Source organism: Bos indicus, chromosome 28, assembly GCF_029378745.1.
Source record: "Bos indicus isolate NIAB-ARS_2022 breed Sahiwal x Tharparkar chromosome 28, NIAB-ARS_B.indTharparkar_mat_pri_1.0, whole genome shotgun sequence".
NCBI lineage: Eukaryota > Metazoa > Chordata > Mammalia > Artiodactyla > Bovidae > Bos > Bos indicus.
Window position 1 is genome coordinate 43320638 of NC_091787.1, and position 26492 is coordinate 43347129.

The following is a 26492-nucleotide window of genomic DNA, read 5'->3' on the forward strand; positions in this document are numbered from 1 at the left end:
GTGGGCTGCCGTCTATGGGGTTGCCCAGAGTCGGACACGACTGCAGCGACTTAGCTGGGGAGCCTGAACAGACATCACCGCAGTGCTGTGATGTGAAGATGAAGAGGTGCTGGCCTGCTGGGGCACTCGGGCACCAGGCCTTGTCCACATGAAGGTGCTGTGGGATGCTGAGCGTCCCTGTGGGATGCGTGCGGGAGCAGAGTCCATGGGTAGCTGAATAGGACTGAGGCAGAGGTCATGGCTGCAGAGTGGTGGATCTTGATTTGGTTTGGAAGAACATCCGGAATGAAAACTTGGTTTGGGGAGTAGAAGGGGCATCTCGGGGAAACAGAGGAGAAAAGAAATAGAGCTGGAAAAGGAACCACGGAACCCCAGAGGCCAAGGAACTGGGGTTTATACATTCTTGCTGAGCAGAAGCAGCAGGTCACATGGAGAGGTTCCTTCCCCACGCCCTCCCCAACCCTGCATCCGACACACTTTTACACTCTTCCCCGCCACATGGCTTAAGATGGTGTTTCTTTGGTTTGATTTGTGTCCCTTAATTATATGTGTGGTCACATAAATCGCTACAACTTCCTAAGAGGGCAGTTTGGCGATATGTAGCGCACTTGATAATTCTCATAGTTTTTAGCCTAGCAGTACTGTTGCCAAAAAATGTATCTCGTGGATATATTCAGAGATTCAAATCATGAAATCATTACAAGATTTAAGTCTCATAAATCACAGATTGATGTCCAAAGGTGATCACACAAACATCATTCGTGAGGACCAAGCCCAGCACAGGGGAAGCTCCCACCAGGTCCCATCCCTCTGTGCCAGGCTGCCCAGCTACTGTGGCCACAGGACAATGTGGGCACCTCTAGGAGCAGGGTGGAGACCCACATGGATAAGATGATCCCACATACCAAGAACAATTCCTTTTAAACTGTGTGAGCAAATAGACTGCCATATGGCTAAAACTCTTTTGGAAATTAACTAGATATTCCTTGTGTGGGAACAGTAGTTTACAGACTATTGTTTTATACCTCATGACTTTCTGTATCGTCTGCACTTTTTAGCCGTACATCCACGTGTCGGTATACTATATTCACAAATAATGTAGTGTAGTCACGTGTATTTTGTTCACATGGGCGAAGGCCAGGCTGTGGTTATGGGGAATCCAGTGTAGAGCATGAGACTCCAGACCTGCTCCTGCACAGCCCTGGCATGCTTCAGGCAGCAGTGTATCCTGGAATCATATAATAGCAAGGGGGATGGCAAGAACCCAGCTTTCAAGAAGGCAGTGTGGGAGCAAGAAGAGCTTGGGAAGTAATCCTGCTGCTCTGGGAAGCTGATGGCCATTCTGGATGCCCCAACCCCACAAAGCCCCAGGAAGGCCCACCCCTCCCTGCATTTGTGCCTTGAGACGTTTGGTCACCACCCTCATTTTCTGTCCCACAGGAGGTACCCCAGCTCCGACAGGACCATGCTGCAGAAGTGGCAGGTACAGTGACCCCTCAGAACACTGTGGGTTCAAGGAAACCCTCAGGAAAGCAAATCAGCAAATAGCTTAGGCCCCGGGGATAAAGAGAGAAAGCACGCTGGTGAATCAGGAGGGATCTTGTTTTATTAATTTGTTAAAATGTCTCAAGTATTTTCCTGAAAGGATCTCAGTGACGAAAGGCGACTCGAGTCAGAGCTAGGGAGTTAGTGTGGGCGTGTGTGTGCACGTACATAAGCCCTGTGTGCACACACACGCTCCATCCATGGAGGTGTACACACGTGTACAAATGAACACAGAACTCAGGAAGGCACAGCACTCACTTCACTTCCTGGGAGGTCATATGTGGCTCCCAGCCCGGAGGAACTGACACTGTGCCTCGGGTTCTCAGTGGAAGGAAAGGACCCCAAGAAAGACAGCCATGCGGAGCCCATGGCAACAGGAAAGTAAATCTTGGTCACTCATGTCCAGAATGCTTTCCCAAGGAGCAGGCCAAGGAAAGGAAAGGCCACAGCATGCAGGTCCCGTCAGAGATGTTGTCTCTACTGGCTGCTCATTAGCCAGGTGGCTCTGGCGAATTTTTCCCAAATATAGTCCCTGACTCCATTCATGGCTATACATCTTGAAATGGAGGGCCCTAAGAACCCAGAGTATCCTAACTGGCAGAGTCGGAAGAAAGAAAGTTCAAGTTCCCAAGAAAGCAGATCATTGAACCTGTTGGTGAGGGCCTCTTTCCTGGTGACTGCGAAGAAACCCCAGCTTCTATTTTCAATCGCAAAGCAGTCAGCAGTAAGAAGGTCTGCTATTTGTGCTATTATTTGAATCAATTTTTGAGTATCACCCAACAGTTAACACAAAAGAATGCTCTAGCCTTGGCCTGGACCTCAGAGCTGTGTTTTTTTCCGAGTCAGCTTCGCTTCCTGACTGTATTTGCTTCAGCTCATCTTGGAATTAGCGTGGCCTCCCCGAGTCGCCCCGGCTCCAGGCGCAAGGTTCACTGGGAGCAGCGTGGCGATGTGCCTTGCTCCACCTGCACAGCTTGGGCCCCTGCGCAGGTCTGGGAGTTAGACCCCTGTGGTTCTCAGGAGGGAACCAGCCGTGTTGGCTTTATCCCCCCTTTGTCTCTTCCGGCAGAAAAGAGACATCAGCAACTTCGAGTACCTCATGTACCTCAACACCCTGGCTGGGAGGACCTACAATGACTACATGCAGTATCCAGTGTTCCCCTGGGTCCTGGCCGACTACACCTCACAGGTACGTGTTCATGCGGATGCTGTGCAGGTGTCCTGTGACTTTTGACCCTGATGACCAGAGCACCTGAAGTCATGCAGAGCCTCTGCAACGGGCTCAGTCCACCAGGGCCCGAGGGCTGCTCCAGGCGTGGCCTGGCCCTCACCTGGCCTTTGGAGTCTGGGTGCCTGGGTTCCTGTCCCAGCCCCATATGACTAGGACAGTAGCTGACATGTGCCCCAGAGGGTTTCCGGGCTCACTGCTACCATGAAGGCAAGAGATACCCATCTGCTGAGATACTGCCAAGAGCCAACACTGGTCTGTCAAGCGAAGAGGCCCATACAACGTGTTCCTAAAACCAACATGTAGAGAGGGAGTGGGAGGGAGGGGGAGAGAGCAAGAGACACAGAGACCCAGTGAGAACAGACTCCTCCCCTGTAACCTGACTTCATAACTGAGATGACGGTATGTGGAGGTGATGACATCACCCTGGATCTGGACCGAGACATGTAGCACTAATGGAGGCTGATGGCAAGACTGGTTCATTGCTCTTTTGCCCTCTGTCCCTGGACCTCAGCAGGCAGAGGAGGGAGGAGCAGAAAAGTGACAAGCTTGGCCAAGGTGATGCCACTGGGGGGGCAACCAGGCTATGGAGCAGTGTCCTGACCGCCTGGGCTCTGGCCATAAGGAGAATAGGGGCTGTGTATGTAAATGACCGGAGGTGCCTGGGTCCCGTACAGATAAGCCCTGGCCAGTGCTGCCTCGAGCTGTTTAGACAGCTCACCCCCAGAATTTGGGAAAGGGGCCTCAGTCTTTCGTGAGCTCCCATCCCAACTTGAGACACAACACAACAAGCCGTTTCTCACAAGCCGTACGTTGCTTCTCATTGCTCAATCATCTGGGACCAAGGTGTTCCAGAAAGGAAACTTGCCAATCCTAGCTTCAACTCACATATCACAAATGGGTGGGTCCCCAGCCCATTTTGTTTAGCCCATATCCTGTATTAATATTTAATTCCTTATCAGTGTTTAAAAATTGGGAGGTTTCTTCTAAAAAGCTGGTATTCCAATATCTCTTGGAGAATTTGGAGATGTGGCAACGGGGAAGCCCCATTCTGCCCTGGCAGCCTCGGCTGTGGCTGAGCAGGTTTCGGTGGCGCTGTCACTCAAGGGGTCTCAGGACCTTCACTCCCGCCCCTCTTTCTCACCAGCCATGGTGGCGGGCCCTGCCTCCCCAGGAAAACTGATGACTCACTACTAGTGGAAAGGGAGAGGCGTGTAAAGAAACGCCTCCTTCTCTAAAGACATGCGAACCCAGAGGACACCCAGCCCTGAAAACTCTTGACCGTGCTACTGTTGCGTATTGCAAGGGCAGGGGAAGGGGTGCCGAGGCTGCTTTCACCACCCCAGACCCAGAAGGGAGGTGCCTCCCAAAACACGAGGACGTTGCCCTCATTTCCTCCCCAAACGGACGACTTCTGACTGCCTACAGAATCAGTTTGAGTTCTACGCAAGAACCCCGAACTGCAAAGTGCTCAGCGAGGGCAGAAGCCAAGTATCCACTGACAACAGGAACTCTTTTGAAAGTCTCTTGGGTAACTGGTGGCAATGTTCTGATTTGGGTCAACTTGGAAGAGTTCAGTGTGAAATCAATCTTCCCCTCCTCTCATTTTCCGTCTCTCCCCTATTAAGTCTTTGTGGATCACTGGCTGTGGGGCCATAAAACCCTACCAGGCCTGCTAATAACCAGAGGAGGGGGGTCAGACTGAACGACAGTAAACCAATAAAGAGAACCATAAAACTAAAGACCGTGGCTCCTGCAGTCTCGCGGGGGCACAAGTGGGTCCAAGGGAGTTAACTCCAGTCGCACATTCACCTTCTAGACACTGAACCTGATGAATCCCAAGACTTTCCGCGATCTTTCTAAGCCCATGGGCGCTCAGACCAAGGAAAGGAAGCTGAAATTCATCCAGAGGTTTAAAGAGGTTGAGAAGACTGAAGGTGAGTAGATCCCAGCTTGATTTTTTTCTGCAATGCTCTTTCTCTGAATGCCTTGAAGTGAGAGTTGATAATGATGTCATCTAGCCTGCAGACAATTGCATTTGGACAGAGAACTCCCAAATCCAGCGGTCTGCACCCTGGTTGCCTGTGAGAATCACCCGAGAAGCTCCTTAAAAATGTTCATGTCCAAGTCCCACCCCTGGAAATCATGATTTAAATAAGTCTGTGACGGGGTGCACTCCAGGAGATTCCAACAGGAAATCAGGACTGAGAACTGCGGTGCTAAGTGCTAGAACACCTCCATCCCGGGCGTGGGGAAATGACATCCGCTCAGCCCTTCTGTGTGCGGGTGCAGACCAGCCTGCATGCGCACGTACAATGGTCCATTGTAAAGAGAAGGAAATTGGAACTCAGACGTCAGGCAACTCACTCCAGGTCACAGCCTCTAAATGCAGAGCCTGCATTCATCTGGTTCTAGAACCTGGTTCCCAGATGCGGCTTATCCTGCATTCCCTTTACAGTCTTTGCCACCTTCGCATGCCAGCTGCACGCTTAGCGCCTTGCTGTGTTTCTTTAGATCTGTTCACCTTTTAAACGTCAATGGATGTATTTTAAAGAGAAAATTTTCTGTCATATATTTGATGCCAGCTATACTGGTTTTCTCAAACACTTTGAAACAAAACATGAAGCTACTAAACTAAGGAACATCTACCCACGAGCCATGAATGTATGCCTCGTGCACGGGAGGCAGCACGTTTCAGAAGGCTCCCTCTGCCCCAAAGCCCTGCCTTTGCTGAGCAGGTTCTCAGCAGGCTGAGGAGCTCTTCTGCATCCCACACTGTCCCCTGCCCACCTCCTAGGACCCCCGCGATGTGCGGGACGGATACTCCAGCTTTGGGGGGAGACGGGAGGGGTGGGCAGGCCGCGGGCGGGGATGCAGCCCAGGCCTGTGCTTTCACCGCAGGAGACGTGACCGCCCAGTGCCACTACTGCACCCACTACTCCTCGGCCATCATTGTCGCCTCCTACCTGGTCCGGATGCCACCCTTCACCCAGGCCTTCTGCTCTCTGCAGGTGAGCGCCCCTGATCCCCTACACGCGCGTGCACACGCACACACGCGCACGCACACACACGCGCACACGCACACGTGCACACACACGCGCGCGCACACACACACGCAGACACACAGGGCTGTCTTGCAGGCTAAGAGCTAGGCTTGGACGAGGCAGGGACCCCCCTGCTAGAAATCCAGCCTTGAGCCCATGATTCTCGCTTGCCACTGGTTCCAGGACTCTGGACCATCCAGCTGAGGCAAGCTACTTCACAGACACACCGCCATGTCTACCCAACAGTCTCACCAAAAAAACTTAAACATAAGGAATGAGATGTGGGGGGAACATACTCAACATAAATAAGTTTTAGTGGGAAAGGAGAAACAGGAAGCTTGAAGACCTCCTTGCAGGTAAGGCAGGTGGTCAAAGGCTAGAAAAATAAACACAAAGAAGGAAGAATGAAAACAATATCACTTGTGACGTCAGAATGCATAAAACTATGCTAAGTACAAGTCTGAAGGCTTAAAAGGACAAACAAATTATTTTTAATACTGAAATGAGCAGCTAAACTGAAGAAGGAAACTCACAAATTTGCCTACCCATAAATTAACAGAACGTCATGCCAGCTTACGGTTGCCAGATTTCACAAATAAAAATACAGGATGCCCAGGTAAATTTGAGCTTCAGATAAACAATGGTTTATGCTAAAAAGTTATTTTCTGTTTATTTGAGATTTAAATTTAGCTGGACATCCTATATTTTACCTGGCAGGCCAATGCAGGCTAGAAGCAGGCCAGTATGACCCTGAGGAGATACTAGTGTCAAGACACACGGAACAGTTGGGACAAAGTGCCTCATGGGAGGCTGGTGTGCTTTTCTCTCTCTTTCCCTCTAACTCTACCACCGGGATCTTGAATTAAGGTTATCCAGGGGCACGAGGTTTGACTGGGGAGACCCATGGGTATCCCAGTTGCAGATAGCTGGCTCAGCCAACTCCAAAGAGAACACAGCACAGCATCCAAGCTTAGGGTCTCTCTTGATCGAGGCCTTTTAAGGGTCCTACAGATAAGGAAGACATGGCCATGGAGGGTAACAGGCTGCTGAACTTTCAGGGACTCACTCTGACAGCCAAGCTTCACCAAAGAAAAAGCATGAGCGTCCCAGGAATTGTGTATTTTAGTCTGACTTCACCAGCAAGTTCACTCCTTACAGTGACTCAGATGACCTTGACCCCAAGACAAAAGGCCACTCTGAGTCAGACCTAAAGCAATCATCTAGGCCCTGGGTAGGTACAAATAGGCAATGTCAAGGCTCTCTCTCCAACTGGCAGCACACCCCTCCTGTCTTGTTTCTTGGCGCAGTCCTCTCTTTCCTTGAAGGCATGGATTGTCTAGACATTATATAACCCCCTTCCCTGGAAATTAACTCAAAAATAACAAGTGTGCTTCCCCTGAGTCTTTCTCAGGCAACAAGCATTTTAAGTAAGTTTAGTTTGGAGGACAAACGGCCCCTGAGCTGTTCCCCAGGCCAGGAATCCCATCCAGCTGTCCAGCATCAATCCACGTGGAGTGACGAGCCCGCTGACCATGACGGCGCTGCCTCCCATGATGACTTTCCACCCTGGGAGCTCTGGGTGCTTCAGAAGTTTCCCCTCGCCCCTTCTGTCTCACCAAGTACAGCCCCATCTCTACCTGTTCCAAAGGGTCTTCTCACAGAGAGACAAGGCAGACTGAAATAGAAACATCGAACTGTGAGATTTACATCCCACAGTTATTTTATTTTATTTCTGCATATTATTTTACTCTGGAAATGAGGGTTAATTATGCACATCTCACTGAGCCATTGAGACTAAAGGAGGAAATGTGGGCAAAGCCCCTAGCTCAGGGCGGTTGCCGTGAAGGGGATCAATCGTCCTTGTTCCTGTCCTCCTCCCGCTGTCAACCAGATCTCATCTGAGGCAGCCTAAACTGGTGCAAGCTGCCCCTCTCTGGTTTAAGCTAATTCAAGACAGTCTGGACTGTGTCAAAGCATTCCAAACGGCGTGAGCCAGATGAGACTGGTGTGCTGCCAACCTATTGGGTTAAAGCCATTTTGAAGCTAGTCACACAGGTCTGAGCTTATTCTAGCCAGTTTGGCCCAATGGCGACCAGCCCAAACTGGTTTGAGATGGTCTAAACCAGTGTGAGATGATCAAAGGCAATTTCGTTTGCTTTTATGTGGCACCAACGCAGTCATATTAGCTTGAGTTCTTTTGACTCCAGTGCTGACCTCTGATGTGACTCCTGGTTTTTCTGGGTTCAACTCTATCTGGGACACATTGGCTCATCCAAGTTGAAATCTCCATGATGCTTGTGAATTGGTTTCTCCTTCTGACTTTGAACTGCCTCTTCCAGTGGGTCACTACTAGTTCAAGCCTTGGAACCAGCCAAAGAATCGACTGACTCTGCTTTTCCCTTATCATAAAAAAGAAACTGTAGTCTCTAGGGAATGAATACAACAGCTACATCTGGGGGGAATGTGCGTGGCTCCCATCTGGGAGTCCTGGGGCCTGTGCAGACCTCTGTAGGAACAATCTGGTTATCTTCCTGGAGTCAGGCTTCTCCCTCCATTCCACTCTGCCTCCTGGGGGCAGACTCATTTCTTCTCAAAAGACTTTTGCTTCACCTCTGTATGGTGACAAGGAAAGGAGCCTCCCTACATTCTCAGCGGCCCGAGACTTCCAGCCCCCATCCCCAGCATGGATCCCAGAGTGGAAAAGCAGAAGAAAGGTAAAAAGGTGCAGAATCCAGGCAGCGAAGGCTTTCTCACTCATCTGGAGAGCAGGGACATGAGTATGTCCAGTATCTCCAGAGCAGGAGCACATGCAAGAGCCAGAGGAAAGTGCACACTCTTGTTCTGGATGAAACAAAGTCTGCCTCTGAGCTATTACATGACTGAGCCACAGTGACACACTGGATCCCCGACTGGACCAGAATGGCTTTGGTGTGGAGATCGGGTGCCTATGCACTCCCGCTGTGGTCTGATGGAAAACAGGTACAGCATTCTTTGGGCTGTAGCCTGCCCACTGGGCACTGTGCAGAGGGGTGTGGACACCTTAAGAATGGCACTGTGGCATATTCTGATTCCTAGGAATAAGGTTTCCTTTATTCTTTTCACAGTTAAATCTTATTAAGTCTTATTAAACTTTATTAGGCTGGTCTTAGAATTGATGTCTACCTCTACTGTTGCTGTGTTTGTTTTTCTGCCTCAAACCTGTTATTACAATGATCAGTTCAGTTCAGTCGCTCAGTCATGTCCGACTCTTCATGACCCCGTGGACCACAGCACACCAGGCCTCCCTGTTCATCACCAATTCCTGGAGTCCACCCAAACCCATGTCCACTGAGTCGGTGATGCCATCCAGCCGTCTCATCCTCTGTCGTCCCCTTCTCCTGCTGCCTTCAATCTTTCCCAGCATCAGGGTCTTTTCCAATGAGTCAGCTCTTCGCATCAGGTGGCCAAAGTATTGGAGTTTCAGCTTCAACATCAGTCCTTCCAATGAACACTCAGGACTGATCTCCTTTAGCATGGGCTGACTGGATCTCCTTGCAGTCCAAGGGACTCTCAAGAGTCTTCTCCAACACCACAGTTCAAAAGCATCAATTCTTCAGTGTTCAGCTTTCTTCACAGTCTAACTCTCACATCCATACATGACTACAGGAAAAACCATAGCCTTGACGAGATGGACCTTTGTTGGCAAAGTAATGTCTATGCTTTTTAATATGCTGTCTAGGTTGGTCATAACCTTCCTTCTAAGGAGTAACTGTCTTTTAACTTCATGGCTGCGGTCACTATGCAGTGATTTGGGAGCCCCAAAAAATAAAGTCAGCCACTGTTTCCACTGTTTCCCCAACGATAGCCTCTTATAATCCAGAAAATGCAGCCCATGAGCAGTGTGACCTGGGTGGGTGCACACGCAAGCCGTGTGACTCAGGCTTCCGCTGGTGATGTGCTTATCCCCGCCCCTTGGGGTGTGAGACTGCTGTCTACCAAGCTTGCCTCCCTGGATGCTGTGGTCTTGGGAATCTGGCCTACAGGGAGCCAGTGTCTGTGAGCCTTCAGACAGTTGAGCAACCAGGAGGCCACACCAGGCTGGGGCCGCAGCACAGGCCCCCATTTCCACCCTGGCAAGAGTACCAGCTGCTGTCAGACCTGAGCGGGATCCAGCCTAGGCGGGGCACAGCAAGGCAGCCAGCGCCCCAGCAAGGGCACAGTGCCGCCTCCGCTGCCACTGCTGCATTTAATACGAAACCGCAATCGAGTGCTGTGCTAATTAAGTCACAGCCCATGTGAAGTCAGCTGTTACCAGCAGTGGGGAAGAGTTTTCCGAACCACCTGAGGCGAGGCGACTGGTTTTGTGTAAGACATATGCCAACTGCAGAGAGAGCCAAGGGCTCTGGGCAGCCCTGGACACAGGCCTTTCAGCTGTGAATGCCAGCCCCTCGTGGAGTTGCGTCCATAATGAAGGTGTAACTATTATTACCATTGAAATGCTGTCCAGGGACACAGCTGCACATAGATTTTGTGTCCTCATACAAAAGGGATCGCTGCTTCAGCGCAAAAACTCCTCTCAAGGTGTTTGCAGTTTTAACCAATGCACGGTGATCATGAACTTTACTCTGATTTTAACTCCTGTCAAATATTCAGCAACAGTTCAAAGCAGCCTTGTCAGCCACTTCTTCCTGCATTACTTGCTTTTGGTTCACCTCTTAGTAAAGTTGAGCACCTCCTAAAGTGTTTTAATTGAGACAGATACTTAGGATTATATTATTTCTGACCCCTTCAATATTGGGAATATTTTTCTGGTGTCTTTACATATGAATGATGTTGGCTGGGCATAGACTGTAAGCTTCAGCCTCAGAAACCTATGGACTTAGCTGCCTTGTCTTTTGGCTTTAATGTCACCTGGGAAATCTTCTGCCAATAAGAAGTAGCTCCTCCGTTGATAAGAGTAGCCTTGCTATGAATTTTTTTGGGTCTGTTTGGATACTCAGAGGATTCATTAATCTTGATATTCAGAAATATCTGCAAGCTAGATTTAGGAGCAGATCTGGGCCCAGAAATTCTCTCTGACCACCCTGTTTCCATCCAATCTCTAGACCCAGTTTGATTGTTGCCTGATTTTGTTTTGGACTTTCCGTATGGGGATGCTCTGTAAACCTTGACTGTGCTTCTCTGCCTCGCTTCTTCTCTCCTTTCCTCCTTCTGTCTTCTCTTCGTTCTCTCCTTCCTTCCCTTCCTGAGACTCAAGTCCTGATGGGCCCCCTTGCTGGCAGCCGCCAGAGTCTGTGTCAACCCACAGACTTTGTAACTAATATGAGTTGCAAAGCAGCTCCACTTCCCTTCCAGGGAATTCGCATTTCTTTTGTATTGCAAAAGTGAGCAAACCCATTAATTTTGAAACAAATGTATGCAAATACATTTATTAATATAGGAAATAGGAAAATCAGTTATTGCTTCCTTTATAAATAATACAGGCTTAAGTTTTAAAGATATTACTTTTGCTAAAATGCATTAGACAGCTGTGAAAAAAATAACATTTTTCTTTGTGGTAATATCTTTAACCAGATTTGTAGCACTAACAATATTCCCCATGTATATATTATTTTTATTTAATACAGGTAATCTTTTTATTACCAAATCATATTGTTTCTCAGGAGATTACCATCAGCACTCATAAAAGCTGCAAAAGGAAAGTGGAACGACGAGGCAGCATCAATCTCCCTCCGATGTAGGGCTCGGGCTGCAGATTAAATACACAAAGCTCTTAATACATTTCAATGAGCCACTTGTTAGGGGCAGATTTATTTAGAAACACCCCCTCCACCATTTTGTTTCCATTTCAGTTTGAATTTGAGAGTGGGCTTCGTCCCCTAATTTTGCCATTGTTTAGTCGCTAGACAACCTGTCCGACTCTTTTGTGACCTCATGGACTGCAGCCCGCCAGGCTCCTCTGATCATGGAATTTCCTATGCAAGAATACTGAAGTGGCTTGCCATTTTCTTCTCTGGGGAATCTTCCTGACCCAGGGATCGAACCCGCATCTCCTGCATTAGCAGGCAGGTTCTTTATCAATGAGCCACCTGGGAAGCCCTTGCCTAATTGGTTGAAACCACGAGCAAAACAATCTTGGAGAAAAGCCATATCTTTCAGCTGCCCAAATGCTGTGTTTGGCTGAAACCCCAGGGATAACTGGGTTTCTTGGTGTCCCTGAGCCTGTGCAGAGAATGCTAGCATATTCTTTACACTTCGTCTACCACTGATGATGAGAAACCTCGGTCCCTGAAGAGAGAAGGGAGCTGATGGAGCAGAGGAGGGCATTGGCAATTTGAGTTCTATCCCTTTGTTCTTCGGGCCACATGCGCCCTCTGCAGAGTTTGGCAAAAGAAAGGCTAATTCTGGCTGAACAAAAAAGGCCCAGTTACAATGGGGACAATTGAATTACTGAATCCCAGACAGGAGGTGTCCCTTGGGCATCCCTAAACTTAAGCCAACAGACCCAAATCCCAGCTTCAGAAACTCTCTTTTGAAGCCCCTCTGCCCACAGCATCTTCAGTCCTCCAACTGGGACCTCTCTGCCTCCTCCTGACCCCCAAGATACATGATGAATAAAGTTAGTGTCAGCTGAAGAGATATGGCAATTCAAATGAGAGGCACAGAGAATCCAAGGCAGAAATTCCAGCTTGGCTCAGCTGCCGATCTCAGGACTGCATGGACCCATCTGTAGCAATGGGCCTTGGAAACAAGGTCGACCCTTGTGCAGCACCATATGTTTCCAGCACTCCAGCCTCAGATCCGTCCCCTCTTGTCAAGGCTGCTGTGTTACATGTCACCAGGGCCCTGCCTGACCTGCTTTCCAGGCCTGCCCTCAGCTGAGAACATCACCATTTTCTCCATCACCAGGCTTGCCGTCTCACCAGGGGTTGACTTCTCCAGGAAACTTTCCGGCACGTAGCCTGTCTGACCCACTCCTTGTACTTTGACTCAGAGCTGACCCTCAGTGAGTGTGTCAAGTGGTCAGACGAATGACCGTGGTTTTCCTGTCTCTGATCTGAACTCCCGTTTCTAAACTGGGGAAACATTGCTCCCTTAATCACAGTGGACCTTGCATCCTCCATGGAAGCTCCGGTGCAGGGTCCCAGTGAACAGTCAAGGTGATTAGATGCCCGAAGAAACAATTGCCCACAATTAGATGCCTGAAGAAACAATTGCCCATGGCCTGACGTGTGCACAGGTGTTGGGGAGTGAATGGCAGGGTCTAAGGGCAGAACCCGTGTCGGGGACAGAGTGGATGAAGAGGGCCCACTCTAGTGACGCCTGTGCACCCCAGTTTATCACCACACAGTTGATCACGACACCCCTTTTCTGCTTAGGGCGGAAGCTTCGATGTGGCAGATAGAATGTTCCACAGTGTGAAGAATGCGTGGGAATCGGCCTCCAGAGAGAACATGAGTGATGTCAGAGAGCTGACCCCGGAGTTCTTCTACCTGCCTGAGTTCCTGACCAACTGCAACGCCCTGGAGTTTGGTGAGCGGAGCAAGGGTCTGGGGCCGGACAGCTTGTGGGTCATGACATCAGTATCTTTGCTAAGCGACCCCCCACACAGGCCTACACCAGACCAGTACGGTGGGCAGATTAGAGTGAGGCCTCCACTGGGTGGTGTCACTTGACGAGGAGGTGGGAGCCAAGGAAGTACATTGCCCCGGGGTGCAGACCACCAACCACAGTTCTACCCAAGACCTCCTGCCAAGAGTCCCCAAGGCCCCAGTCTGCAGCAAGACAGCAGCTAGGGAGCAGGAGCCCTTGCTGACAGCCAGGCCTGGCACTGCCCTGCTGAATGCCTCAGGCAAGCCAGGCCCTTCTCGGCTCCATTTTCCTCCAAGTCCCACAAGTGGGTTAACCTGTGAGAAGGACCCAGACGTGCTGCATCTCCCAGCACAGGCTTCTGGGGTGCCCACGGGCACCTTGGTGGCTCCTTCTCTTTCCTACCCTCCAGACCCCACAGCAGGGTAAGCCTTGCTTTCCCACCCACTGCTTTAGAGGAGGGACACAAATTTCAGGAAGCCCCAGCAGGCAGGCCCCCTGGCAACCACATGTACTTTGGGAGCCTCCACTGGGAACCTCAGGGTGACTTGGGGAGGGGGTGTGGTCGGAACCCCCTGAAGGGCACAGCCCTCCCCACCAGGCGTGCGGGGTGAATCACCCACACTGAGGAGGCCCTTGTGAGCCAGCACAGTGTGCGCCGTGCTCCAGAGCCCCTCTTCCTCAGGGCCCTCCTTCCTCTAAACCACGCAGATGGGCCTGCACCTCAAGCCAGACCAGGGGCAGGCCCAGGAGAGCCGCCCCGGGCACTCGCCTCCTGTGCGGTGGTCCGCAGACAGATCACCAGCGGGGCATTTAAAGCATCTCCAGGCCCAGCCCATCGACTCTGAGCTCGTGGAACTTGGTGGCCTTGGCAATGCTCACTTTCTCAGATGCTTCACTTGTTTCAGATGAGAACCTGACAATATAAAGGGAAGTCCCCACAAGATGTGATGAGACCATGAAAGGAGCGAGTCTGAACCAAGGAAGCCGAGAGGAGGGTCCCAACCGGCCTGGGGTGAAGGGGGCACAGCGAGGAGGGCACCGGTTCTCCTTGGCAGTGGAGGCTGGTTCTCTGCTGGAGGCGAGGTGCTCAGCGGCAGATAGAGCCTTCACGCCCAGGACCAGGGATCCTCAGGGAGGTCAGGAAAACAAGTGTGGCCATTATGCACCTACTGTATGCAGGCCCCTTTTAGGCCCTGAGGATTCACTTGGGTGTCCTGGGGCGGATCGCCTGGAAGGTGTTAATATTCTGTGTGGGGCGGGGGGGAGGAGGGACAGAAAAGAATAGACAAATAAGTGAAATACTTGTCAGTGCTGAGGAAGGCCTATAAGGAAAGAAGGCAGGAAAACGGTTTGAGGTGACTCAGTGGCCATGTGTGGAGGAGGACCTGCCTGAGGAGGTGACAGGTATGAGCTGAGACTGAATGACAGGAAAGGCCAAGCCAGCCTTGCAGGCCAGGAGAAAGGAGGCTTTCACCCCAGCTGCACTTGCGGGCTCTGGAGGGTTTCAGAAAGGCTACAGCTAGTATTTCCTAAGCAGCCATCATATGCCTGGAACGATTCTAAGCATGTTATTGTATTTTCTCTTCTGATCCTTATGCCAGCTTAGGAGGTAATAAGTAGGAAAGTGACTCCCAAGACATTAAACAACTTGCTCAAGGTTGTGTGGCTAATGGGGAGGATGGAGACTCGGGCTTGAATCCAGGCTCTTCTTCTTGGTGTCTGGGGAAGTTCCCTCTGAAAACCTTCTGTCTTCACTTTAAAAGTGTACAGAAAATGCGTAAATTATCGAGTTGAATGAAGAGTCAATAAGATGATGTGTGCCAAGCTCTGGCATAGAATGAGATGCTCAAAACACAATAGCTTTTACTGTTACTGTTTTATCTTACTGTTTTAGCGCTGTATAAAAAAGCACCTCCGTGAAAAGGCATAGAGAGAGGGGAGGGAAATTTACCAACAATGATGACCCAACCATTTTGTGCACGGGCCCTGCTTGGAAGCGAGGAGGCTCTTATGGAGGCCCAAAGGCTTAGAATCCGAGGAGTATTTCAGGCAGATAGGGTGGGGTCCCTTCCAACAGAGGAGACAGGAAGCAGTGCGGTCTATGCAGGAATCCCAGTACTGGACAGCACAGTGTTCACACACCCCGACTCCTCACCAGTGTGGATTCCCATTTACCCAAAAACCTGCTGCCTCTCACCCTATTCAGGCTGCATGCAGGACGGAACAGCACTGGGCGATGTTCAGCTCCCTCCCTGGGCTGATGGAGACCCCCGGAAATTCATCAGCCTGCACAGACAAGTGAGTTGCGTGGGGTCACGGCAGAGTCCCTGGTATCCTGAGTGAGGACCTCGGTGTGCCCTTAATGTCCATAGAGGCTTTCTGTCTGAGTGGAGGGCTGTGATAAATACTTCTGAGTCTCTTATGTCTAGAGAACTCAGAGAAGGAACTGGGCCCCATGCCCTGGGTCTGCAGGAAAAAGCTTGGGTTCTGGGCTCTTTTAAGAGATCCATTAGGCTTTGTCCTTGTGCCAATTTATTGTAGGACTCATGAGGGGAGCAAATTCAGATTCTTATTAGGTGGAGGGCAAGTCAGTGCCCTTAGCCAACCCCACAGTCAAAACCAAGCCCTGGACCATATTGCCCAGTTTAGATCAGAGAGGGGCCGGAGGCCTCAAGGGGGTCCCACTGGCCAAAATATTTGCCAGGACCAGAGAGGACTTGGCTTATGACCCAGAAAGACTGAAGTGGGTACAGGTCACAGGTCATCAGGGGACACATATTCTGGATCAAATACCTGGATTAGCATGCACCCGTGACAGTATGTTCAACATCACTAGTCATCAGGGGAACACACACTAGACCATGAGATGCCACCACACGGTCGCGAAGATGGCTGAATTTTAAACTACTGCAAATCCAAGAGTCAAGCAAAGACGTGGAGCGACCAGAATTCACCACGCATTGCTGGTGGGGAAAATGGCGCACCCGCTCTGAACAAGAACTCTTGTAAAGTCGAAGATGCACTTACCACGTCGCTCCGCGATTCCACTTGTATGTATTTGCCCAAGAGAGATGGAAACACGTCCACAGAAGGATTTGTGCATAAATAGTCATCAGTTTTACTTATACTAGTCAGAAACAACCCAAATGCCTATAACCATAAATGGTTAAACAAACGATACCCCCACATGATGAAATATTACTTAGCAATAAAAAGGGACAGATAATGGATACATGAAGCCCCATGAATGAATCTCAGAAGCAGTGTCCTAAGCAAAAGAAGCCAAGCCCAAAGATACATACTATGGGATTCTATTTTTGTGAGATGTTAGAAAAGGTAAAGAAGAGGGACAGAAAGCAGATCAGATCAGGAATCACCACGTTCTGAAGAGATGAACAAGGAGAAGAGAACTTTTTGAGTTGATACGAATATTCTGTATCTTGAATATACTGTTGATTGCATCACTGCATGCAATTTTCAGGACACATTAAGTTGCACATTTATGGAAATTTTTATTGTATGTAAATTATACCTAAAAAAGAAAAACAACCTGAGGGCAGGCCTAACTAGTAACAAAGCTGTGTCTTCCCCTCTCCTTCTCCCTTGGTGAGGAGAAAGTTCTTCCCTGGTTAACCTTTGCCTCTGGAAATTCAGCCACAGCAGGCATCACACCTCCTATGGCGTTACCACGTGTGGCCTTCCCAAAAGCATATGGTCATATGCATCAGAACACTAACCAAGCCCAGATGACCTGGCTTTCCCAAGCCAGCATCAACAGGGAGCCCAGCCAATTCCAAATGACTGTCTCTGGGTTCTGGAGACCAAGCTTTGGATTTGGGCTCTACTCAGCAGAAATGAATGGTGAACCAGAAATCCAAACACTGGCCCACATTTCCTCTTGCTTATGGTTATTTTGTGGACTGGATGGGCCACTAGCTTGAGGCAGGATTGCGTGGTCCTTAGAGGGACCGCACATCTTGCTTAGTGCTCATCCAGCCCGGGGAGGCATCGCTTATATTTCCCGTGCCGAGAGAGCATCCTGAACCACACACCCCCTCCTGATCTGGGCAGAGGGCCCATGAGTCCATGAGCCCCCTGTGCTTTTCACGCTTTTTGGTTTTGGTTCCAGGCTTTGGAAAGTGATTTTGTCAGCGCCAACCTGCACCACTGGATAGACCTCATTTTTGGGTACAAGCAGCAGGGGTCAGCCGCAGTGGAGGCTGTTAACACCTTCCATCCCTACTTCTATGGCGACAAAGTGGACCTCAGCAGCATCAGCGACCCCCTGATCAGAAGCACCATCCTGGGGTTCGTCAGCAACTTTGGACAGGTGCCCAAACAGGTACAATGATTTTTGTCTTACTTTCTCAAAAGAGTGTATGCAGGGTGAGTTTGGATGGAAGAGAGAGTGAGGAGTAGGTGAGGACTGGAGAGATAAAATGGCCTGCAGTCACCTCCCTATGCCTTTAATTGTTGTTGTCATTCAGTCACTCGGTTGTGTCCGACTCTTTGCAAGCCCATGGACTACAGCATGCCAGGCTTCCCTGTCCTCCACTATCTCCAGGAATTTGCTTAAGTTCATGTCCATTGAGTCCATGGTGCTATCTAACCATCTCATCCTCTGCCACTCTCTTCTTCTGGGACTTTAATATCAAGGTTTAACTCTCTGTAACCCATTGATGTCAAGGGAGGTGATGATATCATTAACAATGATGGAGGCTACATCCATCTGTGACCCATGTGATAGACACTATGATAAATACACAGTATTTAATTCTTTATATAAGTTTGTTGTGAAGATTAACCAAGTGCATGAAAGCGTCTGAAATATGATTAACATTCAAAAAATGTAATTTGTGTGATTCCCTCCTTGAATCCTCTCTTAAGTTCTGAGTACGGGGATGATACAGATCGGGAAACTGAGGCTCAGAGAGGCTGAATAAATAACTTGCCCACACTTGCACCCTTGGCAGGTGTCAGCAGTGAGCCCTTGTCCCATCTGGCCGGCTCCAAAAACTGCATCGTATTGGCCCCATTGTGAAAGCGTCCAAGCTCTGCCCCCAGGGTGCCCGGGCCTTTTGCTCCACCAGCTCTATCTGCATCAGGACAGTCCCGCAGAGATGTGACACTGTGCATTCACAATGACATCTTGTGGCCTATTTAGCTGATCCCAGCCCCATTCATCTTCAAACTCCCATTTGGTGTAGAGATGTTTTTCCGTGAGCACAACCATTTGGAGGCAGAAGCATGGCCCCATGGACTGTGGGGTCCCAGCCTAAGCAGTCAGGAACCACACCAGGAAATGAATACATAGGCCCAGCCAACTCGAGACCATCCTGGGCAACAGCCTTCCCCATCTGTAACCATGAGGCTTGGGTGGGCTCATCTAATAACATCACTTCTATCTGGCCTTATTGTGACATGCTCAGGTTCACGCAGCTCCTAGGTAAGGGGAATGTGGAAAGGCCTGAGGGTGACTTGGAGATGTGAGTTTGCAAATGTGAGTTTGGCCAAGGAAGGCTTTGTAGACAGGAGAGAATTTCAGGAAAAAAGCTAGAGTAGCTAAACGGTTTCATTTCTTTAATTTTAAAAATATTATTCTAGAAATAAATAATTTGAAGTTGTAGTCCACAAGCAAAAATATGTTAATATCAGTAGGATCATGGAATGTACACTCTTTAAATTCTGATTTTAAGTAATGAGATATTATACTCCATAATGTCTTACGGAAAAACTCGAACGAGTTTTTTGACCAACCCAATACGAGTTTCTAAAAAATATTTCTAAAACAATCGTCAGAGTTAGAATTCCCCAGGGGTCGCAGCTTGAAGGCAAGATCAAACGCTTTGGGACCGTGCTCTGTTCCAAGGGGCTGTGCCTGCGAAAGCCCTTACGAGGTCCAGCCCGGTGCTTTCGTTAGTCTAATATGCATGAAGAACGTTCTTTAATGCTCACTTAAAAATCATGTGATTTCTGTTTGTATTGACACCCACCCGACTTTTCTAGATAGTCTAGCATCTGGTCCAGGGGTGTACCAAGGCTCCTCAGAGATCCCGGGGCTGCCTGCTGAGCCCCACCTCCATCCTTGAGCCCAGCCACGGCCAGTTCCACCCCCATCGTGGCGCGCCACGGATGTTTCCATCTGGAAGCAGAACTCTGTGCTGCTGGCTGAAGAAACCAGCCTAGCACGAGCCCAGTCGGGGAGGGAGGGTGGAGAGCTGGAGCAGGCCTCAGCTGCATTCTCAAGCCCAGCACCGAGGATTCTGCCAGGCAGCCTGGCCTTGCACTTCAGACTGTGTCCAGTTATGCAAAAGTTTGGCATTAAGGACAATTTGAGAGCTCTAAGAAAAATGAAAATAAGGCCGCTAATGGGGTTTGCCTGTGCTCTTTAGAATACTTGAATGGTTGCTATTAAAGAACTCTGTGTTGATGCCCAGATGGATGGGCCTGCAGAGGATTTATAACGAAAAAGAGAAAATATGAGAAATAGCTCAAGCAAATGCAGAGAGACATGATCTAGGGAGGAAAGAGGGTCATTCTGACCCTTTGGCAGGAAAGGTAGCTCTCCCAGGGACCAGAGGCTCCTCAGGGGGCTCATCACTTGCTCAAGCAGCTTGGAGAAGAGGACGGATTTGGCTTCCAAGAGAGTTCTCTGCCAGCCCTGCACCATGGCCTTGAGAAAGTAGCCGCCCCTGACTGAGCCCCAGTCCCCTCTCCTGCAACATCCAAAGGTTGAACCAGATGATTCTGTTTCAGCTCACCTCGGTCAGGAGCAAGCTCAGCCCCAGCAGCGCCCAGGGCAGAGGCACAGCTGGGACTGCCCAAGGACGGCTCCCCTCTGTCCATCTATTCTAACGACCGGCATGGCGCGTGTCTGTCTGCTTGCCTCTCTCTGCAGCTCTTTACTAAACCCCATCCGGCCCGGACTGCCGCAGGGAAGCCTTCCCCTGGCAAGGACGTCTCCACGCCTGCCAGCCTGCCCGGGCACCCGCAGCCCTTCTTGTACAGCCTGCAGTCGCTGAGGCCCTCCCAGGTCACCGTCAAAGGTGAGCTCCTGGTCCTGCTTTGGGTGGTGTCGTGTCCTGGAGCTGTCCCTCAATGACTGGTGTTCTTCTGGAGGTTCAGGGGTGCAGGCTGGGGCAGAGGCTTGGGGTCTGACTGCCCAACTGTGTCTCCAGTCACATCAGGAGTCTGGGGAGGCCTCTGCTCTGGAAGTGTCTGGGGCCACCTCTGTTACAGCCTGACTTCTGAAGACCCACCTGTCTGTTGAGACAAACACTCCTGTCTCTTTCATGTACACACACCCCTATCAATACACACACACACACACACACACACACACACACACACACACACACACACAGACCCCTCCTCGCCTCCAGAAAAGTGAAAGTAAGAAGGGCCGCTAAAGGGGTTTGCTCTTTGCAGTACTCAAATGGCTGCTATTAAAGAATTCTGTGTTGATGCCCAGATGGATGGGCCTGCAGGGAATTTATAAAGAAAAAGGGAAACTATTAGAAGAAACAGCTCAAGATGGCAGCCCCCACTCTGGGGCCCGCAGTCGCTGTTGCTCCTACCACCCAGGTGGGCCTGCAGCCACCAGCTAGGGGCAGGCGCCTGAGGCCGACGGCCCCCGGGCAGGTCCCAGCCCTGCCCCTGGAGGAACTGGGTGCGTATGACATCCACCCTGGGGCCTCACTGCTCTGGGGAAGTCTACCTGGAACAGCTTTCTGGCCCCAAGGAGTATAAGGCCAGACTTGTCAGGGTTTTCTCTTGAATCCAAGAGCAGTGTCCTTGGCACCTCCAGCCCTGCTAGACGTGATGCCTGGAAGGTGGGGAAGGACAGAGCCCTGCCCCCGGCTCCTCTGGCTTTGTGCGGTCTGCCCTGCCAGCCTCGGTTTCTCTTCCCTTGGCATCAGCCCATAAGAGACACTAAAGACCTGCATGGCCCACACTTCATGTATGTGTTAAGTCTGGGGAGAGACCCAGGGCCCGGGGACCCAGCTTGGGGCCAGAGGTAACATGGCCCCTAGAGGGAGGCCCAGGAGGAAGGGGCCAGGACAAGGAGAGGCTCCTGCTTGGCTGGGTGGGCTCTGCACGGCTCCTCTCCGGGCCCAGCTAAAGCAGGTATCGTCCTTTGACAAACAAGCTCCTCCCTACTGACTGGGGAGCAGATATGTACCTCTTCTCCCTAGGCTCGGAATCCCCCAAAGGAGCCATCGGCCACATCGTTCCTACGGAGAAGACCATCCTGGCCGTGGAGACAAACAAGATGCTGCTGCCCCCACACTGGAGCAGGACCTTCAGCTGGGGCTTTGACGACTTCAGCTGCTGCCTGGGCAGCTACGGCTCTGACAAGGTGAGTGGTGCCGGGGGCGGGTGGCCCCAGGGCCTCGGCCTGCTGCTGGCTGCGGCAGAGGTGGTCGGGAGACCGGCGGGCCAAAGCAGCCACAGCTGCCCACACCCCCACTTCCTCCACGTGCCCGCGCCCCCAGCCTGGGGATGAGAGGGTTTGAGCGACCATGCCAAGAGCCCGGTGGGCTAAGCCTCCCCCGTGTTACCAGGAGTCGAGCTTGTAAGTGGACATGCTGCCACGTCCGCAGTGTCTCTGCTGCTGGCTTGTCACTTGGCTGCATTGAGAAGGCCCAGGTGGTTACTCAGTTTGGGTGGAAAGTCTTAGGGGCCCCTCTGGCCCCTCCTCTGGCTCAGACTCAGAGGGCACAAATTGAACATTCTGCAGGCCGCCAGGAGCAGGCCACTGGGCTACTGGTCCTCCACGCCTGTGCGAGGCCATCCGCTCCTCTCTACCTTCTTGACGTGGCCTCTGGCCCTGTTTTCTGCCCTTGCTCCGCTCCCCCCTTAGCACGTGGCATGAATTCCCTGCTCACCGAGCTTTCCCTCCCCTCCCTAGCCTTCCCCCACCCCCCTGCAGGAGGCAGCCAGCGAAACTGGCCCCAGATGTCCCCACCTCCTGAAAGTGGGCTCTGCTTTTCCCAAGCTCACAGGGCATGTCTGCTGTGTCCCCAAACCCTCCTGCTTACTTGCCTCTTCCCACCTGTTCCTTGGGTGTAGGCGCTCTCTGGAGACATACCCGGGCAGCCTGTCACCAGGGCTTCTCTTGAACAAATGGCCTGACCCTCGGTTTCCACGGCACACAAGCAGGCCGGTGGAAGCAGCCAGATCTGCCCGCATCCCCCCGTCGCCTTGTGCCAGCTCCCTGCCCGGTGCAGGCCCTGGCGCCAGTGTTCATCTCGCTTGCCTCATCTCCCGCAGATCTTGGTGACGTTTGAGAACTTGGCCGCCTGGGGCCGCTGTCTGTGTGCTGCATGCCCGTCCCCCACGACCATCATCACCGCCGGGACCAGCGCCGTGGTGTGTGTTTGGGAGCTCAGCATGACCAAAGGCCGCGCCACAGGCCTGCGCCTCAAGCAGGTACGGAACCTCCACAGGGGTGTTGGCTCAGGGGAGGTGTAGCACCTCTGGCAGGTTCGGTGTCTGCATGCTCCAGCTCCCAAGCGCTGAGAGCTCTGCCTCTCTCGGGAGCTGAGAGCGCAGAGGGCACACGGGTCCATGTCATTCATGGGCAGTTTCGTGTCTTCGGGTGGATTTGACGAGCACACAGGGCTGGTGCTTCCATGGACACCTGCGCCTCAGCGAGAGACGCTGCCTACACAGCAGGGCCAGGAAATCGGGAGCCTTTGCACTGGGAGATGTTTTTTAGCATTCTTCACAGGCACCTTACGTGAACAGCCTCATTTTACCTCCTCATTTTGCCCTGTCATAGGAATCATTATCATCCCCACTTCACTGGTGAAAAACCAAATCAAAGAAGTTAAGTGCCTCGTCCAAGAGCATAGAGTCAGAAAGTAAAAGACTGTTTCCAAATAGGGGTGATTGTGGCAGACACAGGAGCAAGAGACCAGGAGGCAGAAAGCTCGTCTGGTCTTACCTCGCAAACCACAGCTGCCAGGAATAAGAAACAGAGTGAAACTGACCGCTCACTTAAGGTTCTGCATGTTAACTGTAATCTTGGGAAGCAGGTACCCTTAGTGCCACTTTCAGATGAGAAATGTGAGGCTCGGAAAGGCCAGACTTGCATTTAAATCTGACTCTAAGCCTTGTGCTTTCCCCTGCATACACTTGAAGTTGCTGGAGAATATCTCTAGGAGACACTTCCATCTCCAAATGCAATTCATGTTTCCATCTGTGTTTTAGTGATCCATACAGCCCCAAAGTGACCAAAAAAAAAAAAATATTAACCATACGAGGCTTGCCACTGACCAGATTTCCCAAACTGGACATGTTACACTCGAAATGATGCTGGGTTTCTCTGGATGCTTTACTAGTCAGTGGGTCTCCCCAGAGCCTGCCCTTATTCCCTGGCACCACCCCCAGCACATGCATGGTACATAGCAGTGGACATTCAACAAACGTGAGGTGAGGGAATTCGAGGGTCAGTGCTGAGGGAGCTGGTTAGTCCTGCAGAGACCATGGCACCTACCGAGAGGCAGCTGTGCAGGTCGAGTATGGGCTGCCTTCACCCAGACTCTCCAGGGAAGTCCTCCCAAGCCAGGCTTAGAGCCTTCTGTCTTTTCACATCTTCACTTTCCTGACCTGCGTGGAGAGACTGTGCACCTGTTATGGGGATGGAGAATCCACCTCTCCCAGGCATCACTCCAGGGATGAGGGGATCCAGCCCAATCCCAAAGACACCTTGGGGAGCCAGGGAAGTGACCCCCCTCCATTGCCCTTCCAAGGTCCTGGTTAGTGGTGAAGATGCAGTGTAAAAGCCCCAGCATTGACAGTATAAAATGTAATTCATCATCCTCTCCTAGCTATAAATCAAGACAAAAAGGTGGGGGAATCCCACATGCTCTTATTTCCTAAGTGAAATAAAGTACTTTATCATTTACCCAAAGAGGCTAACACAGCCTTGGGGATCCCTCAGAGAAAGGGGTCCCTCCCTTACTTATAGACTTGTAGACAGAGAAGTCATCATTAAATAGTTTCATTAACAGTTTTTTTAAGTATTTTATTTCTGAATATTACAACATGAAAGACATATTTCAAAGTCAAATGATTATCTATAATCCATATGAAAATGTTCATCCTTACATGCTCTGATCCTCAGATATACATATTTACATCCTTCTGATCATCGTGTAGATACGTTGATTCCATTTTCACCCAGCCTATCAAATTGTTTCCGCTTTTCTACAGTTTCTATAATTTACATTTCAATTGTTCCATTTTATTCCGTCTCCATAAAATTACATTTCAATTGTTTCATGTCAATGTACCACAGCTTAATAAACCGTTTCTTCCAAAACTAGACAATTACATTGCTTCCAATTTTACCTATTTTAAATAGTGCTGCAGAAAACATCTTAGATTGCTGTTTGCTTCTGATTAATCATTTCCTTATAGCAAATTTCAAGAAGCAGAATTACAGAACAGTGACATAATGCTTTCTATAATGGCTCTGTACTTTCACAGTGCCACCACAGTCAGGAATGCCCATTTCAGCACAACATATCCAGAACAGGGAATTATTTTCAGAGGTTTGTGTTTTATTTTTTGCTACTTTAGTTAGGTATACGGTGATATAGTGGAGCTATTTTAATTGGCCATGATGAGAGGTATTATTCTGAGAACAGAAGAGCCAATGGAGAACGTTTAAAATTGCTGTCCTCCTTCATTTTTTTCCCAGGCCTTTCCAAATAGGGAGTGGTGCTGACTGCCTCCAGGCGCTTTAGCTTCCAGCCTGGTGAGAGGCTTACAGAGGTGGGCAGTGCCCACGAACACAGTGGTCCCTGCCTCTCCAACGCTTCCCCCAAGAAAGCAGAGGCCCCGCTCCAGTAACAGACAGCTCACACAGGCACTGGGCTCCCAGCCGATGTCTCTGCATGCCCCATCTTCATACCTGGGTCCCCAGCCTGCACGCTCTGGAGTTGTCCTGTCCCCGGAAGTCAGAACTTAGCCATTAGGCAGAGTTCATTCTGGGAAAACCACCAGAAAGCTCCTGTCAAGCCCTCTGCTTTCCTCTCTTCTTTCAGACAGTTTTCACCTCCCTAAAATGGCACCCCACTCCAGTACTCTTGCCTGGAAAATCCCATGGACAGAGGAGCCTGGTGGGCTGCAGTCCATGGGGTCGCTAAGAGTCGGACACGACTGAGCAAGCGACTTCACTTTCACTTTTCACTTTGATGCATTGGAGAAGGAAATGGCAACCCACTCCCGTGTTCTTGCCTGGAGAATCCCAGGGACGGGGAAGGCTGGTGGGCTGCTGTCTATGGGGTCGCACAGAGTCGGACACGACTGAAGCAACTTAGCAGCAGCAAGTAGCCCCTGAGGTGACCCCAGCCTTCTTCCATGGGTCACATCCATCAGATTGGTGCCATGTTAGGATCCATGGAGCACAGATGGGAATCTGCAGCTGAACTTGTAATTATTGTGACCAGGCCAAGTGACCACTTTGAAACATGATGCTCAACCTCATTGACTCAATGAGTGAGTGGCAGACAGTCCTGAGGGTGGAGCTTTACCGCCAGATGAGGGGAGAGTCAGGCTTCAGAGAGCCAACTCTGCACTTCTCAGGCTGATTGCAGAGGACAGCAGGCATGTGTGTGCATGCCAGCTCTCACGCCAGGCTGGCCTGGCAGCTGTAATGGAAACCACACCACAGCCAGCAGCAGCAGGCCAGGGATCCCAGTGTGCCTGGGAGGCATCCCTAGTCCCCCAGGAACATGTCTGTGTGAAGCAAGGCCTCTGGCCAGGTCGGGACACATAACTATCCATCAGCCAAGCCACTATCCTCCTAGGCCAACCTGAGAGCCAGGACTGAGGCCCCGAGTCACCGGCTGCTGGGCAGCCAGACTGGATATGAACGTGGATCCTTTGGACTTGAAAAGTCAAACCTTTTAAACTATGACCTGACTTCCCCGCCTTCTCCCAGCACACGTGTTTCTGAGGTTCCCTTAGTGTGATGATCAAATTTGAGCATGCATGAAATTCTCCGGACAGCTTGTGAACACCCAGGTTTGGGGGCCCCACTCCCAGAGTTTCTGATTCAGTAGACCTAGGAGGGGCCCAAGAATGTGCAT

At 50.7% G+C, this 26492-nt stretch overlaps 1 protein-coding gene across 2 annotated transcripts in view; it reads left to right on the forward strand.

Moving 5' to 3' along the window:
* Positions 1–26492, forward strand: part of WDFY4 (WDFY family member 4) — a 248632-nt gene that overhangs the window by 212445 nt on the left and 9695 nt on the right. Inside the window, exons 48-57 of one of the 2 annotated variants that reach the window (XM_070782345.1) lie at positions 1441–1483; positions 2615–2734; positions 4593–4710; positions 5675–5784; positions 13176–13329; positions 15596–15687; positions 17519–17731; positions 20288–20435; positions 21564–21748; positions 22663–22821. In XM_070782345.1, the coding sequence (XP_070638446.1) occupies positions 1441–1483; positions 2615–2734; positions 4593–4710; positions 5675–5784; positions 13176–13329; positions 15596–15687; positions 17519–17731; positions 20288–20435; positions 21564–21748; positions 22663–22821 (1342 nt within the window). The remainder of the gene's footprint in view (positions 1–1440; positions 1484–2614; positions 2735–4592; positions 4711–5674; positions 5785–13175; positions 13330–15595; positions 15688–17518; positions 17732–20287; positions 20436–21563; positions 21749–22662; positions 22822–26492) is intronic. The other variant, XM_070782347.1, reaches the window with a different exon arrangement.